The 15,767-nt window shown below is 41.9% G+C and overlaps 1 protein-coding gene across 1 annotated transcript in view; it reads right to left on the reverse strand.

The window, feature by feature from the left end:
* Nucleotides 1-4,272: 4,272 nt before the first annotated feature.
* Nucleotides 4,273-15,767, reverse strand: part of ATIC (5-aminoimidazole-4-carboxamide ribonucleotide formyltransferase/IMP cyclohydrolase) — a 37,234-nt gene continuing 25,739 nt past the window's right edge. The window contains exons 12-16 of the mRNA XM_032278307.1: nt 15,325-15,453; nt 9,739-9,831; nt 7,696-7,878; nt 4,780-4,935; nt 4,273-4,498 (exon numbers count right to left, since the gene is read on the reverse strand). Coding sequence (XP_032134198.1) covers nt 4,379-4,498; nt 4,780-4,935; nt 7,696-7,878; nt 9,739-9,831; nt 15,325-15,453 — 681 coding nt within the window. The 3' untranslated portion in view covers nt 4,273-4,378. The remainder of the gene's footprint in view (nt 4,499-4,779; nt 4,936-7,695; nt 7,879-9,738; nt 9,832-15,324; nt 15,454-15,767) is intronic.

Consider the following 15,767-nt stretch of genomic DNA (forward strand, 5'->3'; position numbering starts at 1 on the left):
GGAAACAGAGGAAGACTGGAGGATCCCTTTCATGCACTGTTTTCTCCCTGTGCCCAGGGGGTCCCCCAGTAGAAATACACTCAGCATTCGTCAGGGCATTGTTACATTATGGATCTCTGCCCTTCTGTATCGTGGAAACAACAGACATAAGATCATTTGCATTTCACTTAAACACCAGTGAAATTCCAGTCTTGACATTTCAAGTCATTTAACCATATTAGACACAGTCATGTTAATGGGGTTCCAGTTCCAGACCCCCCCCGCAAAGTGCTCAGCTTCCCTGGTTACTGGCTACCTCCACCAAGATTAACTTGAGTACATATAAAGGAAAACACCACCTCACAGAGCAAAATATGAGGGACCCAGGGAGTGAGCTTACATGCAAGGGCTGGTACTTTGGCTTAAGGCAGGACACTGCTTTTTTTGGCATAAGGCAGGGAACTGAGACAGTAAAATGAGAAAGGAGCTGTTGACAGCCCTAAACGGAGTCATTTTCTAGAGTGAAGAATGGTTGTTTTTGCTGCTTGGGTGCTCCGCCCCAGGGTTCACTCAAACCTGTCCTTCCTGAACCCCGCAGGGCTGGCAAGGAGGGCATCAGCTGTTCTGGCTCAAGCCTGCTGGGTAGCCAACATTAGGAAAAATGAACTCACAGGCCAACAGACCACAACACTTGAGTAAAGAGATTTTAAAAGAAAAGTAACGTACTAAATTACAGATTCTAACAGAAGTAGAAATAGTAAAACAAAGCTAGAAAGATGATACCAACAATTGGAAAAGAAAACCTGAAATACGTGAAGTCAAAAATATACCTCTTGAAATAAAGGGCTCAATGGACGGGACACAGAGCAGAACGGATACAATGTAGGAGTTCATGAGTAAACTGGAAGAGCAGACTAAAGGAATCTCCTGGAGGGACAAGTAAAAGATCAAAGAAAGCCCGGTGGGGTGAGGGTAAACAGAAACCTTAGAAAGTCTGGTCTTCCAAAAAGGCTAGGAGAAAATGTAACCCCAAGTGCAGGAATCAACAGGAATTTGGAATGGGGTGGGGTGGGGTGATGGGGAGTTACACTTCTAGCTTATTAGGGGAAATACGGCCGTACATTCTAAACGATGTTAAGAAAGAAATTAAAAGTGGGTCAAACTTTATAAGATAGTAAGAATAAGGCGCAAACATATCAATAATTGAATACAAATGGGCTGAGTGCAAAGGGAAAGGCTGACAAAAACCATGAGAGAAAACCCAAATCCAAAATCCGTAATAACTTTAAACATGTGTCCACAGTGTTAGCCTCAAATACACATGAAGTGAACATTTATAAACCCGCAGGAAGAAATTCGAAAACTCATCTTCATGGAGGGCGGTTTTAAAACTTTTCTAAATTCTCAAAAAATCCAACTAAAACCAAATTACCTGTAGTAAAAAAATTTCTTACATATTGTACCGCTATCAATATATAAGAAAGAAAGGAGCAGAGGCACCAACTAAATGACATCACAGGAATGTAACAGCACGGCCCCGCATGTGGGAAACTATAGGATCCAAAATCTTCAATTGACCACAAAAATCTAAAAAGGAGAAACCGGTTATTGAAGACACTTGAGACACGCCAATCAAATGCAATGTATGTAGTAGGCTTGGTTTTTACAACAAAAAAAATGGAAAAAAAAAAAAAAAAAGCCATTGGGTGAGATCTAAAAATGATTGGGTATTTGATACTCAAAATGGCTTAGCCTTTTATTATGATACTAGAATGTGGTTATATACTTTTTTTTTTTTTGACAGAGTTTTGTTCTTGTTGCCCAGGCTAGAGTGCAATGGCGCAATCTCGGCTCACTGCAACCTCCGCCTTGGGGTTCAAGCCATTCTCCTGCCTCAGCCTCCCAACAGTAGGAACTCCCTACAGTTCCCTGTAGCTGGAACTACAGGCACGCATCACCACGCCCAGCTAATATTTTGTATTTTTAGTAGAAGCAGAGTTTCACCATGTTGGCCAGGCTGGTCTCGAACTCCTGACCACGGGTGATCCATACCACCTCGGCCTCCCAAAGTGCTGGGATTACAGGCGTGAGCCACCATGTCCAGCCTGTTATCTAATAATCTTAGACTTACAGAAAAAACTGTGAGGATACATCACACCTAACTTCCCCTTTCATTAGTATATTAGTATGGTACATTTAATACAATTAGTGAACCTATATTAACCCATATTAACTAAACATTTTAGATTTTCTTGGTTTTTACCTAATGTCCTTTTTCTGTTCCAGGACACCACGTTGCATTTAGTCATCACATCTCCTTAGGCTCCTCTAAGCATGAGTTTCGCATGCTTCTCTTCTTTTTGGTGACCTTGACAGAGGGAAGGTATTTTGTAGAAAGTCCTTCAGCTAGGTTATATCTGATATTTTTCTCATGATTAGGCTGAGAGTACAGGGTTTTGGAAAGAAGACCAAAAAGGTAAAATGCCATTCTCCCATTCTCAGGTACTTCCGATCACCAGGACATTATTGATGTTGACCTTGATCAACTGGCTGAGAAAGTTTGTCAGGTTTCACCACTGTAGCTACTGTTTTATTCCCATTTCCATACTATACTCTTTGAAAGCAAGTCACTGTGTACAGGCCACACTTAAGAGCTGAGAGTTATGCCCATCTTAAAGGTAGAGTATTGATGTAAATTACTAGAATTCTGCATGGGAGTTGTATAGTCTCCATTTATTTATTCTTCATTTATGTGAAGAACACTACAAACATGAGCCACCATGCCCAACTAATTAAAAAATTTTTTAGCCGGGCGTGGTGGCTCACGCCTGTAATCCTAGCATTTTGGGAGGCTGAGGTGGGTGGATCACCTGAGGTCAGGAGTTCAAAACCAGCCTGGCTATCATGGTGAAACTCCATCTTAAAAAAAAAAAAAAAAAATTCTTTTTAGAGATGAGGATGTTCCTACATTGCCCAGGCTGGTCTTGAACTCCTGGCCTCAAGCAAGCCTCCCAAAGTGCTGGGATTACAGACAGGAGACACAGTGCCCAGTCTATTCCCATTATCATACCCTTAATGTTAACCTTTGGTCAAGTCAAAGAACCATCAAAAAGACAATGCACACTTAGTTTATAAAATCTGTATTTGCTATTTACTGCTACGTAACAAATTACTGCAGAACTCTGTGGCTTACAACAGTATGCATCTCTCTGTACCGATGCGTCAGGGATTCAAGAGCTCTTTTTGGACAGTTCTGGCTCAGATCATGTGTTGCCTGGGACTGGAGCTGAAGGATCCACCTCTGAGGTGGCTCACTCGTGTGGCTGGCAGCTAGTGTAAGCATGACGGCTCCTCTCCTTGCAGAGGGCTGCTTAAATCTTACAACACGGTCTTGGCTTATCCCAGAGGATAATCCAAGAAACTGAGGCTGAAGTTGCAATGCATTAGGGACCTCAAAAGCCATGATTTTTTCGGCAGTATTTTATTGGTCACACAAGTCAGCCTTGTTTCAATGTGGGCAGGTACTATGCAGGGGCTGGATGATGACCTGATGTAGAAATAACTTAGAAATATGACTATTAAGAAAAAACTTCAGAATTTTTTATTTCTGAAGGGGGTAGGTTAAAGACTTGGGAACAGGGAAGGACTCATCTGTCAAGGTGAACGATGGCAAAGGGTTTCCGCTGACCACAGGTGGAGCGCATGTGAATGGTCAGGAGCACACAGGCAGCACATACAGATGCACAGTTCTGTCCTGCCTGACGAAGGAAGGCACTGCCCTCCCACTGTGCCCACTGCAGTGATGAGCCTGTGCCTGGAATATTGGGTACAATTTCTGAGCACCAAACATTGATGACATTTTTATGCAGCTCCAGAGGGTGAATCTAGGGCTGCTGACATTCTGGGAAACATTTCACTTAGCACTGAGAAAAACTATGCATCCGATTATCCACAGAGGGGGCTAACAAAACCTACTAATCTCCTCTAAGGTTCCAGCTCACAGGTGCCAATCTGCTGTGTGTTTGAAAAGTAGACAACCAAGCTTCTCAGGAGTGTGATTAAAAACAAACGGCACTAGAAGCCTTCCCTAGGAGGAAGCATGGAGCTTTAAGGCACCTGTGCCAGGTTCTCTGGCTGCTCAGTTCCTCTGGTTCCCGTGAAAGTTTGTGTTTCACACAGGCAGTGCTGTGGGATGGGCTGAGCTCAGGCACGCAGAGGTGCTCTGGAATTCCTCAACTATGTATAATGTGTTAGTTGACTGTATCTTTAACATAAAACACAACTACCAACATCGATGGATCGATCCAGTGATTAAGATGTACTGTTTTATTTTTTTTTTAAAGTTATTCTCAAAGTTTCACCTACATATAAGCAAACCATAAAACAAGGTGTGATAAAATCAGTGGTGGAAGAGCCGAAGGTTCGTGTGAGCGAGGATGATTCCCAGTTCATCGCAGGCCTCAATCACAACTTTGTCAGCAGCAGAGCCGGACGGAGCCGCGATGTACAGCACACCACTCTGGGGAAGTACATTGGTTTTCAAAACGCGGTCTCATGTAACAATCTGCAGAACTCAGAATCCCCCTCTAAAAAGCATACGCTAACAAAGATCCACTCCGTCAAAAAGGCAAAATAACAACAGGATTTGGGTTTTCCATACATAGAATGGAGAAGTAAAATGATTCTCTGAATATTACTGGTATCACACTGCCACACCTTTAAAAATCAAGGGCAGGATTTCTGAAACAGTTGCTACATAATGGCTCAACTCTAGGCACATGTACCCAATTCTATACTTACCCTTTTAGCTCTGTCTACATTATCTCTGAAAGGGAAGAAGGCATCAGAGCTGACAGAAACTTCACTCAGTTTGTCAACCCATTCCTTCTTCTCTGCCTCAGTGAGTAATTCTGGCACTTCCTCAAACAGGGCCTTCCACTTTATCAAGTCTTCATCCTATTCAGGGAGAGAGAAAGGAGCTTAGCCTGACATCATCTTTAGTTCTACCTGGTACAAACCACCATACCAGAAAGCACCAGGGCATTTTTCCTAGGACTTCTTCATTGTAAATAATGACCATTAGTTACATGGAGGTTCACATATCTAGAATCTCAACTGATGCTTTTAGAAACATTTTCATTAAGGAAAAAAAGTGATGCTAAGTTTACCAAATAAAGATAATATCATTTTGCTTTCTAAATCAGTTTATTATAAATAAATATATTTATTTTTGGCTAAGCTACTTACATAAAAATACATTGTTTTAAAATCTCTAATTTAAATCTACCTCGTATCTACTACTTAACGTCTATTTGACTATCATCTAATTTAAATCCACCACTTTGGCACTGTTGTAGCAAAGGAGGCAAATAGAAAATTGTATTCCGGCCAGGCGTGGTGGCTCACGCCTGGAATCCCAGTACTTTGGAGGCCAAGGCAGGCAGATCACAAGGTCAAGAGATCAAAACTGCCCTGGCCAACATGGTGAAACTCCGCCTCTACTAAAAATACAAAAAATTATCTGGGCGTGGTGATGTGCACCTGTAGTCCCAGCTACTTGGGAGGCTGAGGCAGGGGAATTGCTTGAACCCCGAGGCGGAGGTTGCAGTGAGCCGAGATCGTACCACTGCACTGCGGCCTGGAGACAGAGCAAGACTCTCAGAAATAAAAAAAGAAAGAAAGAAAGAAAAAAAAGAAAATTGTATCCCAAGTTTTTTTTTTTTTTTTTTAAAAACCCTCCATATCCAATCTAAGAAAGAGATGAGGATGAATGTTCCAGAACTACGTTTATGCAAAAATTATTCTACATATAAAATCAGTTGTAGACAAAACATGATTCATAATATTTGTTATGGTTTGAATGTGTGTATCCCCTCCAAAATTTATGTTGAAACTGAATCCCCAATACAACCGTATTAAAAAGCAGGGTCTTTCTAAGGTTATTAGGCGATGAGGGTGGGGCCCTCCTGAATGGATCATGGACTTATAAAAGGGCTTCAAGGGGAGTCTGCCGCTTCTGTGAAGTGAGGACACAGTGTTTGTCCTCTCCAGAGAGGGGGCTGTGCCATCTTGGAAGCAGGGGGTAGTCCTCCCCAGACTTTCAACCTGCCAGTACCTTAATCTGGGACTTTATAGCCTCCAGAACTATGAGAAATAAGTGTCTATGGTTTGTAAGTTAACCAGACTGCAGTATTCTGTCATAGCGGCACAAACAGACTTAAGACAGCCATACTATACAAGGTGCTTCCACCTTGGGTGATGTTTTAGCTTGGACATACTTTTTATTCTTGTTGACTTCCAGGACTCTTTTGGCACTAGTAGCAGGGGTTGACTGGTAATATCAAACAGAAAAATTCAAGTATCAAAGTTAAAAAAAAAAAAATATTTAAAGTACCTCAGTTACATTCTGCAGCCTCACTCTTCAACGACACTTATGTTGATTCCTGCTCCTCGGTAAAAACTGAGGGTACTCAATTGGCTTTCAGAAGACCATCTACTTTTTTTGGAGGACGGAGGTTTGCTCTATCACCAGGCTGGAGTACAGTGGCGCGTTTTCGGCTCACTGCAACCTCTGACTCCCTGCAAGCAATTCTCCTGCCTCAGCCTCCCTAGTAGCTGGGATTACAGGTGCACACCACCACACCCAGCTAGCTGATTTTTGTATTTTTAGTAGAGATGGGGTTTCACCATGTTGACGAGGATGATCTTGATCTCCTGACCTCATGATCTGCCTGCCTCGGCCTCTCAAAGTGCTGGAGTTACAGGCATGAGCCACCGCGCTTGGCCAAGACCACCTACTTTTTGATTAGCAAGCTTCATTTTCCTTCCAGTATTTTGTTAGGCACTCAATATGTCCAGAAACTGGGCTAGATCTTCTCTTTTGGCAGGCTACCCATCTAACGTTTGCAATTGTAATGTTCCCACATACCTTCTTCAAACAGGAGAACGTGAAATGTACAGAATATATCAAGTTATTAATGGCATACGTAGAGAATGTGGTGGGGGAAGATCCTGGGGCTACCTGCCGCCAGGCAATTTGTATTTTTAATTTTTTTTTTTGAGATGGAGTCTTGCCTTGTTGCCCAGACTGGGGAGCAATGGTGTGATCTCGGCTCACTGCAACCTCCACCCCTGGTTCAAGTGATTCTCCTGCCTCAGCCTCCTGAGTGGCTGGGATAACAGGTGCCTGCCACCACGCCCAATTTATTTTTTGTATTTTTTTTTAGTTGACAGGGTTTCACCATGTTGGCCAGGCTGGTCTTGAACTCCTGACCTCATGATCTGCCCACCTCAGACTCCCAAAGTGCTGGGATTTACAGGCGTGAGCCACCACACCTGGCACAATTTGTAGCTAATGTTCAGTATAAACCCATCGGACAGCAAGCACCATGCTGGACACAGTGGCAGACACCTCAACTTAAGTGAAAAGCAGTGCTTGCCAAGAAAAACTTGGAAGTACAAATATACAAACCTACACCAAGGCTGTGACTTAAAAAGACAGAGGTCTGTGGTTTCAGAAAGGGGAAAAACAATGAAAAAGTTACATGAGGCAGAAGAAAATGAGAAATGTATAACGATCTTCAATGATCAATTTTAGACAATGTAGAATTTCAGAAAATATCTTTGTCTCTGTGTGGTGATAAATTAAAATCAGTTACACATAAAGGGGTGAACTGAACATGAACACAGCCCAGAACCCAATGACAAGTCTTTTACCTCGCCAATGGTTCCAGTCACGTATTGATCAATGGCATTGGAGATTTCTGCTCTCTTCACTCCCGTTTTAAACTTCATCGAGAGCACTTGTGGATGGTGTCTAAGCCACCAGTAGTTTGCCTTATCTCCTGCAAGGCGGGTGCAGTGTATACGAGACTGCTGTCCGGCTCCAATGCCGATAACCTGAGGAACACAGACATGAAAGTGAACACCTCTTCCAACAACTCTTCTCAAAAGGATCTTTTGTGCACATTTTCCAAAACCCATTAATCTTGTGGAAGAACATATCAGGCCAAAATAAGAGAAATATAAATAATTTTTAAGTCAATGAAGGAGGGGGGTAAGACGTTTATAACTACTATTTATACCTCTTCAGTGATATTTGACATATGACTATCAACATTCTAGAACTCAATCAAATTGATGGTTTGAGGCCCCCACTCAAAAAAAAAAAGAGTTAAAATAAATGACCAATGCTGGGCACACTGGCATGTGCCTGTAATCCCAGCACTTTGGGAGGCCAGGACAGAAGGATCGCTCGAGCCCAGGAGACCAGCCTGGGCAAGATGCCAACATCCCATCTCTACAAAAAAAAAAAAAAAAAAAAATAGCCGGGGGTGGTGGTGCACACCTGTAGTCCCAGTGACTCAGGAGGCTGAAGTGGGAGGATCGCTTAGCCCAGGAGTCCAAGGCTACAGTAAGCCGTGAGTGTGTCACTGTCTTCTGGCCTGGACAACAGAGCAAGACCCTCTGTACAAAAAATATCAATAAATAAAACCAATGACCACAAAAATAACTATGACTATTCAAAAGTCTTTGTTGGCTCCAGTGTATAAATTACATTAAAATATCAACTCTCAGGAATTGGGATAAGGATCTGACATGAGCAGCTAAAGTAGAAACAATTCCACCAGGTAAAATGTTCTTCTTTCCTTCCTCTATTTCTGTGCTTTGAATTCTAAGCACCAAGGACTTTAATGCACAGGTGTATTTTCTGGTTTTAGTTCCTATCATGAACAGTCCCTCAGCTATCTGCCCAAGTCTGTCTCTTTCTGAGCACAGCTGCTGGCAACCCTGCCCACAGCTACAAGAGAATAAAAGAGACCACAAACACCTGTGCAGCCTGCTCCTCCTGGACATCAGGAATGAAGCACTCATTCTACAGAGACTTGCAGAACTTCTTAGAACCTGACACCAGTAGACACAATCTCCCAGGAGTTTGTACTACAGAGACTGGCAATCTGGGGTCTTCTAGGCCATAGGCGAATTCACATCCCCCCACCTCCCCATCACTTGTGGGCCAAATAACTTAACAAGTGCCAAGAGGTAAGCTCAGGACACTGTGCGAAGAAAGGGCTAGCAGGGACCTCAGAGATGAACCAGCTCAGTCTTGTATTTTGAGGCTCAGGACACTGGGGAAGAAGTTCAGCATCTTGCTTAACATCACACAGTGAGAAATGTTTGGTATTTTATTGCGGCAGTGGTCACATACTGTGAAATTTGTGAAAACTGGTCAAACTGTACATTTAAATGGTGAATTCTACTGTATATAAATTACGCTTTAATAAACCTGATTTTAAAGATCAGGTTAACGCTCAGTCCAGCAGTCTTTCTTACTCAGCAGATTCTTGATAAGACAACATAAGAAATAATGTGAAAATACCCTATACTCTGCAAAAATAAAGGCTGGCGGGTGGCAGTGCCATTCCTTACCTCTCTTCCCTGGAAATACTACCACTGGGGGAAAAGGGGAGTAAATAATCCAGTTTTGTAGCAGCTAGTAGAGTCTCACTAATCCAAAATGTGCCAGCCCACTCGAGGCAAGAAGAAACATGACTAATTTGAGTACCTGGTTCCCAAGATATTTTCTGATCATCATTAGTTTTAACAGTACACCAAGGTACTGAGGAAATGATGACAAACCCAAAAGAGATACACTTGGCAAAGATTTCCTTTCAAGCTGTCCAATACCTAAGGCAGATGGCTGTTTAAATATTTCGTAAAACAACAGTTCCCCAAAGGCAAGTCCAACAAGCCAGTTACCTGCCCGTTCTTGGCGTAGCACACGGAGTTGGACTGAGTGTACTTGACAGCAATAGTGGCCACGATCAGGTCTCGGAGGGCGGACTCTGGCAGCTGAAACACACACACGACGGTAAATCGCGTGGGGCCTTTTAAACTCATATAACTTTAAGCTGCTTTTTTTAAATATTATTTTTTGTCCTTTTTTTTTTTTTTTTTTGAGACAGAGTTTTGCTCTTGTTACCCAGGCTGGAGTGCAATGGCAGGATCTCGGCTCACCGCAACCTCCACCTCCCGGGTTCAGGCAATTCTCCTGCCTCAGCCTCCTGAGTAGCTGGGATGACAGGCACGTCCCACCATGCCCAGCTGATTTTTTGTATTTTTAGTAGAGACGGGGTTTCACCATGTTGACCAGGATGGTCTCGATCTCTTGAACTGGTGATCCACCTGCCTCGGCCTCCCAAAGTGCTGGGATTACAGGCGTGAGCCACCGCGCCCGGCCTCCTTTTTTTTTTTTTTGGAGACAGAGTCTTACTCTGTCTTCCAAGCTAGAAACCAATGGCACAATCTCAGCTCACTGCAACTCCACCTCCCGGGTTCAAAAATTTCTCATGCTTTGATTACAGGCACATACCACCATGCCCGGCTAATTTCTGTATTTTTAGCAGAGATGGGGTTTCACCATTGTTGGCCCAGCCAGTCTCGAACTCCTGAGCTCTCAAGTCATCTATCTACCTGACTCAGCCTCCCACAGTGCTAGTATTACAACAGGCATGAGCCACCGTGCATGGCCAACTTTAAGCTTCTTAGTTCTATTTTAAAAAAACCTACGACATAGTTATACCTCTCCAATGACAGCGGGAAATTAACTGTTCCTGCTACACACTACCATGATTTACTTAAAAATCAAATATTTAACATATTTGTGCTGGAACTTAGCACAATGCATCCATAGACTCAAACTGATGTTATTATGCAGCAATTGTGGATTAAGGCTTTTTATATCACATGAGATAAGAAATACCATGTCATTCCAAAACTGACAAATGTATTTTCTTGACCAGAATACTTTTAAGTATCTGGAGACATGGTAAAATTTATGTTTAGAACCAATGCTGAGAATTGTTTCACAGACATCACAAACATTAAGAGGCACATGCACAGCCAAGGCTGTTTGGAAAAAAATCAAATTAGAATCAATTTCTCTTTTGTTTAGAATATTTTAAGTAGAAAATGTTCAAAAACCATTAAGAATTACCAGTCCAAATAGAGCAACAACAATAACAGCCAAAAATGTCCCTATCTTTAATATAAAGCATGAATGTAAGTAGAAAAGAGGGGTGATGGTCCATGTCAGTAATGTAAGTGGAAAGAGGATATTCTCTGCAGCCAACTGATTGGCAAAATTAAGAATTTTTACTCTGCGAAAGGTTCCTTGTTAAAGAGGATGAAAAGACAAGCTATAGACTGGGGAAAAATTATTTGCAAACCTCATATCCAACAACTAACACCTAAAACATAAAAAAACTTTCAAAACTCAGTAACAGGCCAGGTGCAGTGGCTCACACCTGTAATTCCAGCACTTTGGGAGACCAAGGTAGGTGGATCACCTGAGGTCGGAAGTTCCAGGCCAGCCTGGCCAACATGATGAAACCCCGTCTCTACTAAAAATATAAACATCGGGCCAGGCATGGTGGCTCACACCTGTAATCCCAGCCAGCACTTTGGGAGGCCGAGGCAGGTGGATCACCTGAGGTCGGGAGTTCAAGACCAGCCTGGCCAACATAAAGAAACCCTGTCTCTACTAAAAATACAAAATTAGCTGGGTGTGGTGGCGCATGCCTATAATCCCAGCTACTGGGGAGGCTGAGGCAGGAGAATTGCTTGAACTCGGGAGGCGGAGGTTGCAGTAAGCCAAGATCATGTCACTGCACTCCAGCCTGGGCAACAAAAGTGAAACTCCGTCTCAAAAAAAAGAAAAGAAAAGGAAAGAAAAGAAAATTATAGAAAGGAAAAACAGATTTGTGGTTGCCCAAGGTAAGGAGAGGGTGGAAGCAATAGCAAGAAGCTCTTCTGAGCCGGGCTACAGAAGAACATGAAGGATCACTGTAGTGTTGGAAATGGCCTGTACCTTGACTGTATCAATGTCAGTGACATGGCTGTGGTATTGTACTATAATTTGACAAATGCTAGCATTAGGAGAAATAGGACAAAGGTTGCATGGGAACTCTTATAACTGTTACACAACTTTTATCTCAAAATTAAAAGTTTAATTACACGATTAGGATTTCTTAAGAACTTATGACTCTAAGGTGTTATCAATGTTATATATCTTCTGTCTTTATTTGCTATTTGAGTCACCAACTATAAATCTGATTCCTGAAAAATTAAGAGCAAAAACCAGCTTCATGGATGTCTAGACCTTCAAAGATAATCTTGGTGATATGGCCTGGCTCTATGTCCCCATCTAAATTTCACCTTAAATTGTAATAAGCCCCATGAGTCAACGGGCGGGACCAGGTGGAGGTAATTGATCATGGGGGCAGTTTCCCCATGCAGTTCTCATGATAATGAGTGAGTCTCATGAGATCTGACGGGAAGTGTCTGGCATTTCCTTGCTTGTCCTCATTCCCTCTCCTGCCGCCCTGTGAAGAGGTACCGTCCGCCACGATTGTAAGATTAAACCTCTTTTCTTTATAAATTACCTAGTCTCAGGTATTTCTTCACAGCAGTGGGAGAAAAACTAATACACTTGGCTAGGATCAAGAAATACGAGAAAAGCCAGTGGAGTAGGAGTGAGGGAATCCAGTCTTCGAAACATGCTACAAACAGTTAAAACAAATTAAAGCACTAATCAGGAGAAATGGGAGAAGAGGAAATAATTCAAACATGTTCAGTATGAATAAACATTCTTTCCACCGGTCTGGCTCTCTCAGGACTGAAATGGTTCCACATCCAATAATTTTGAGGCTGGAATGTTAATAAAAATCCACTTTAAAAGACAGGGGTAAAATAGAAAGGAGAATAAAGCTATCATTCTCTCATCCTTAAGTTTCCAAATTTCTACTAAGAATTCATATGAAGCAAGAAGAGAAGAATTTAGATAAACAATGAAGATCATACCAACCACCCTTGTAAAAAATATCCAGAGGCACAGGCCTAACAAGATCGCTAAATTATTAATGAATCCAACATCTACAAGCCTTAGAAAAACTTAAGACTCTCAATAGCTAGGCACAATTGTCAACATGGTACCATGGAATCCAGGTCAATATCCATTCCATATTTTTCAAAATACATGAACCAACCAGAGTGGATTCCAAAGGGCTAAAAGATATTTCTATGTATAATGCCAGGCCCGGTGCTGTGTGCCTGTAGTCCCAGCTACTCAGGAGGCTGAGGCTGGAGGATCTCTTGAGTCCAGGAGTTCTAGGCTGTAGTGTGCTATGCCAACTGGGTGTCTGCACTAAGTTTGGCATTAATATGGTGACCTCCCAGGAGTGCGGACCACCAGGTTGCCTAAGGAGGGATGAACTGGCCCAGGTCGGAAACGGAGCAGGTCAAAACTCCTGTGCTGATCAGTAGTGGGATCGCGCCTGAGAATAGCCACTGCACTCCAGCCTGGGCAACATAGTGAGACCCCATCTCTTAAAATAAAAAAAAGAATAAATAAAAAAAATAAATAAAAATAAATGCCTACATGTTTCCTTAATTCAGGACACCATAGTCAAAGATAGAAATGAAAGCATATCCATCAAATCAGCAAGCAAAAAAGATGTGTGAATCATTGTATGCTTATCAACAGACAGAACTCTCTGAATAAAGATTTTAAAGCTTATTTCCAGCAATTCTACTGAAAAAGCCTCAGGAGTCAGACCTGGGAGCCAGCTACAGCCCCCCATCTTCTTCTTCTGTTACAGCAAATAGCTTGTTAAGAGACCAATCCTCTTCTAGTAACAAACAGAAAAGCTGAGCAGAGCTGAAAGACAGCAAGTGCTAACAGGCAAAGATCCCAGAGATAATGGAAGCAGGAAGAAATGCGCCTGACAGTCTTTGCTTTTCTCCTCAAGCCATTTTCCAAGTTGCATGCAATAAACTAAAAGGTAAATTGGCTGAGCACAACTTTTGGCAAGGACTAAAGGGCAAATGCCAAGCTCGGGCTACAACAGTAGCTACCTAGGGGTTCAGGAGAGCAGGAGGGAACCATGAACCACCAGTCCTCACAAAGACTGAAGGCTAAATTCCTATCAGCTCAACAATTCCTGACAGAATGAAGGTATTTCCTGTATCTTATTTGCCCACAGAAGGACAAGTCAACTCTGGAGAAAAAAATAACACCACAGCCCTCAAAATATCACTACAGTTTTTTCGTACCTGATGACTAACACTCAGTAAAAAATTCCAAGCTATCAGCGGACGGACCAGAGACCAATGGAATGATTCCTTCACAGGAATGAAAAACAAGCACAGCTTACTTTAGACCCAGGAAAAATATCCTTCGAACTGAAGACCCAATTAAGATACTCCAGAAAATAATGACCAGCTTGTCCATTCTTTATTGTGTAATTCTGGGCAAATGTCTGAACTGACTGTGATCTTCACAACAGACATGACGGTAGTCGCCACCCCTGAAGAGTGACCTAAGTGCTAAATGTGATAATATATGCAAAACACAAAAATCACCATTATTATCCTAGGAACAAGTCCCTACTACAAGACAACAAAGAGCACATGTCCAAAAACCTGCCTATATAAAAACATTGATCACAGCACTGAAAATTTAAGCGATCTAAATCTCCACCATAAGATCTATGCTGCCGTGAACTATGATTGCACCACTGCACTCCAGCCTGGGCAAGAGGGTAAGAACCAGTCTCTTAAAAAATTTTTAAAAAGTAAAAGTTAATAAAATATATCCACATTAGTATATCTACACATGGACTGACTGTCATATGGACTTTCAGAGAAAGATATGAATACTTATGCATTTATTTTTTGAGACAGGGTCTTGTTCTGTCACCCAGACTGGAGTGCAGTGGTGCAAACACGGCTCACTGCAGCCTCCATCTCTCAGGCTCATGCAATCCTCCCACCTCAGCCTCTTGAGTAGCTGGGACTACAGGCACAGCTACCGTGCCAGGCTAATTTGTGTACTTTTTCTAGAGACAGGGTTTCACCACATTGGCCAGGCTGGTCTTGAATCACTGAGCTCAAGAGATCTACCCCTTGGCCTGCCCGAGTGTTGGGATGACACACGTCAGCTACCACACCCAGCATCTATATTTATCGATACAAAAACACATTTGTAGCCTAGTATATGGAAAAAAGGCAAGTTACAGGAGTCAGATTATGGAAGATATATGATCCCATTTATGTACGATTGAAGCTACAATTCTCTAGTATGTACCCAGGCACAGAAGCTTCTTACATGGCCTTTGATTCATTTCTTAAACTCTGACACATGCATATTCCACGACTCAAAGATGAGCTAGCTCTGTGCATATAAACCAGTGCTAAATACAGACCTTAAGAAATGTAAAGCTCATAAGTATTGAAAACAGACCAACTGAAGTTCCTAGCAGTCAGTTCAGACACCTTCAGACTTACATCTTTATTCTTGGTGACAACATTGCTAAATAATGACTTGTTGACGACACCATTATTTCTCTTCTGGCTTAAATGAAGACCGAAGAGAATTCGAACTTCATTTTCATCTGGTTTGTAAGACTGGTCCATCTAAAATACAAATTTTAAAAGTTAATCTATCCACTTCCCTCAAATTTTTCATGTAATTTATGTACAAAAGGTTCATTATAAGTAAAGTTATATGCATGTTTCTAATTTTTTACATATTTTTTAAATTTTCTAATTTTTTTGAATGTGTAAAATCATTCTGGTATGATACAATACAAGTCAGGCACTAGTATTTTTCTCCAAAGTTTTTTTATAGGTTTTCCTACCCAATAGCATTTTATAGATTTTGCAACCTATATATAACATGTTAAAGGCCGATGATTCCACTGAGTGTTAGTTTTGGTTAAGTTACTAAC

This window comes from Sapajus apella, unplaced genomic scaffold (assembly GCF_009761245.1).
Source record: "Sapajus apella isolate SASKATOON/1434 unplaced genomic scaffold, GSC_monkey_1.0 scaffold10, whole genome shotgun sequence".
NCBI lineage: Eukaryota > Metazoa > Chordata > Mammalia > Primates > Cebidae > Sapajus > Sapajus apella.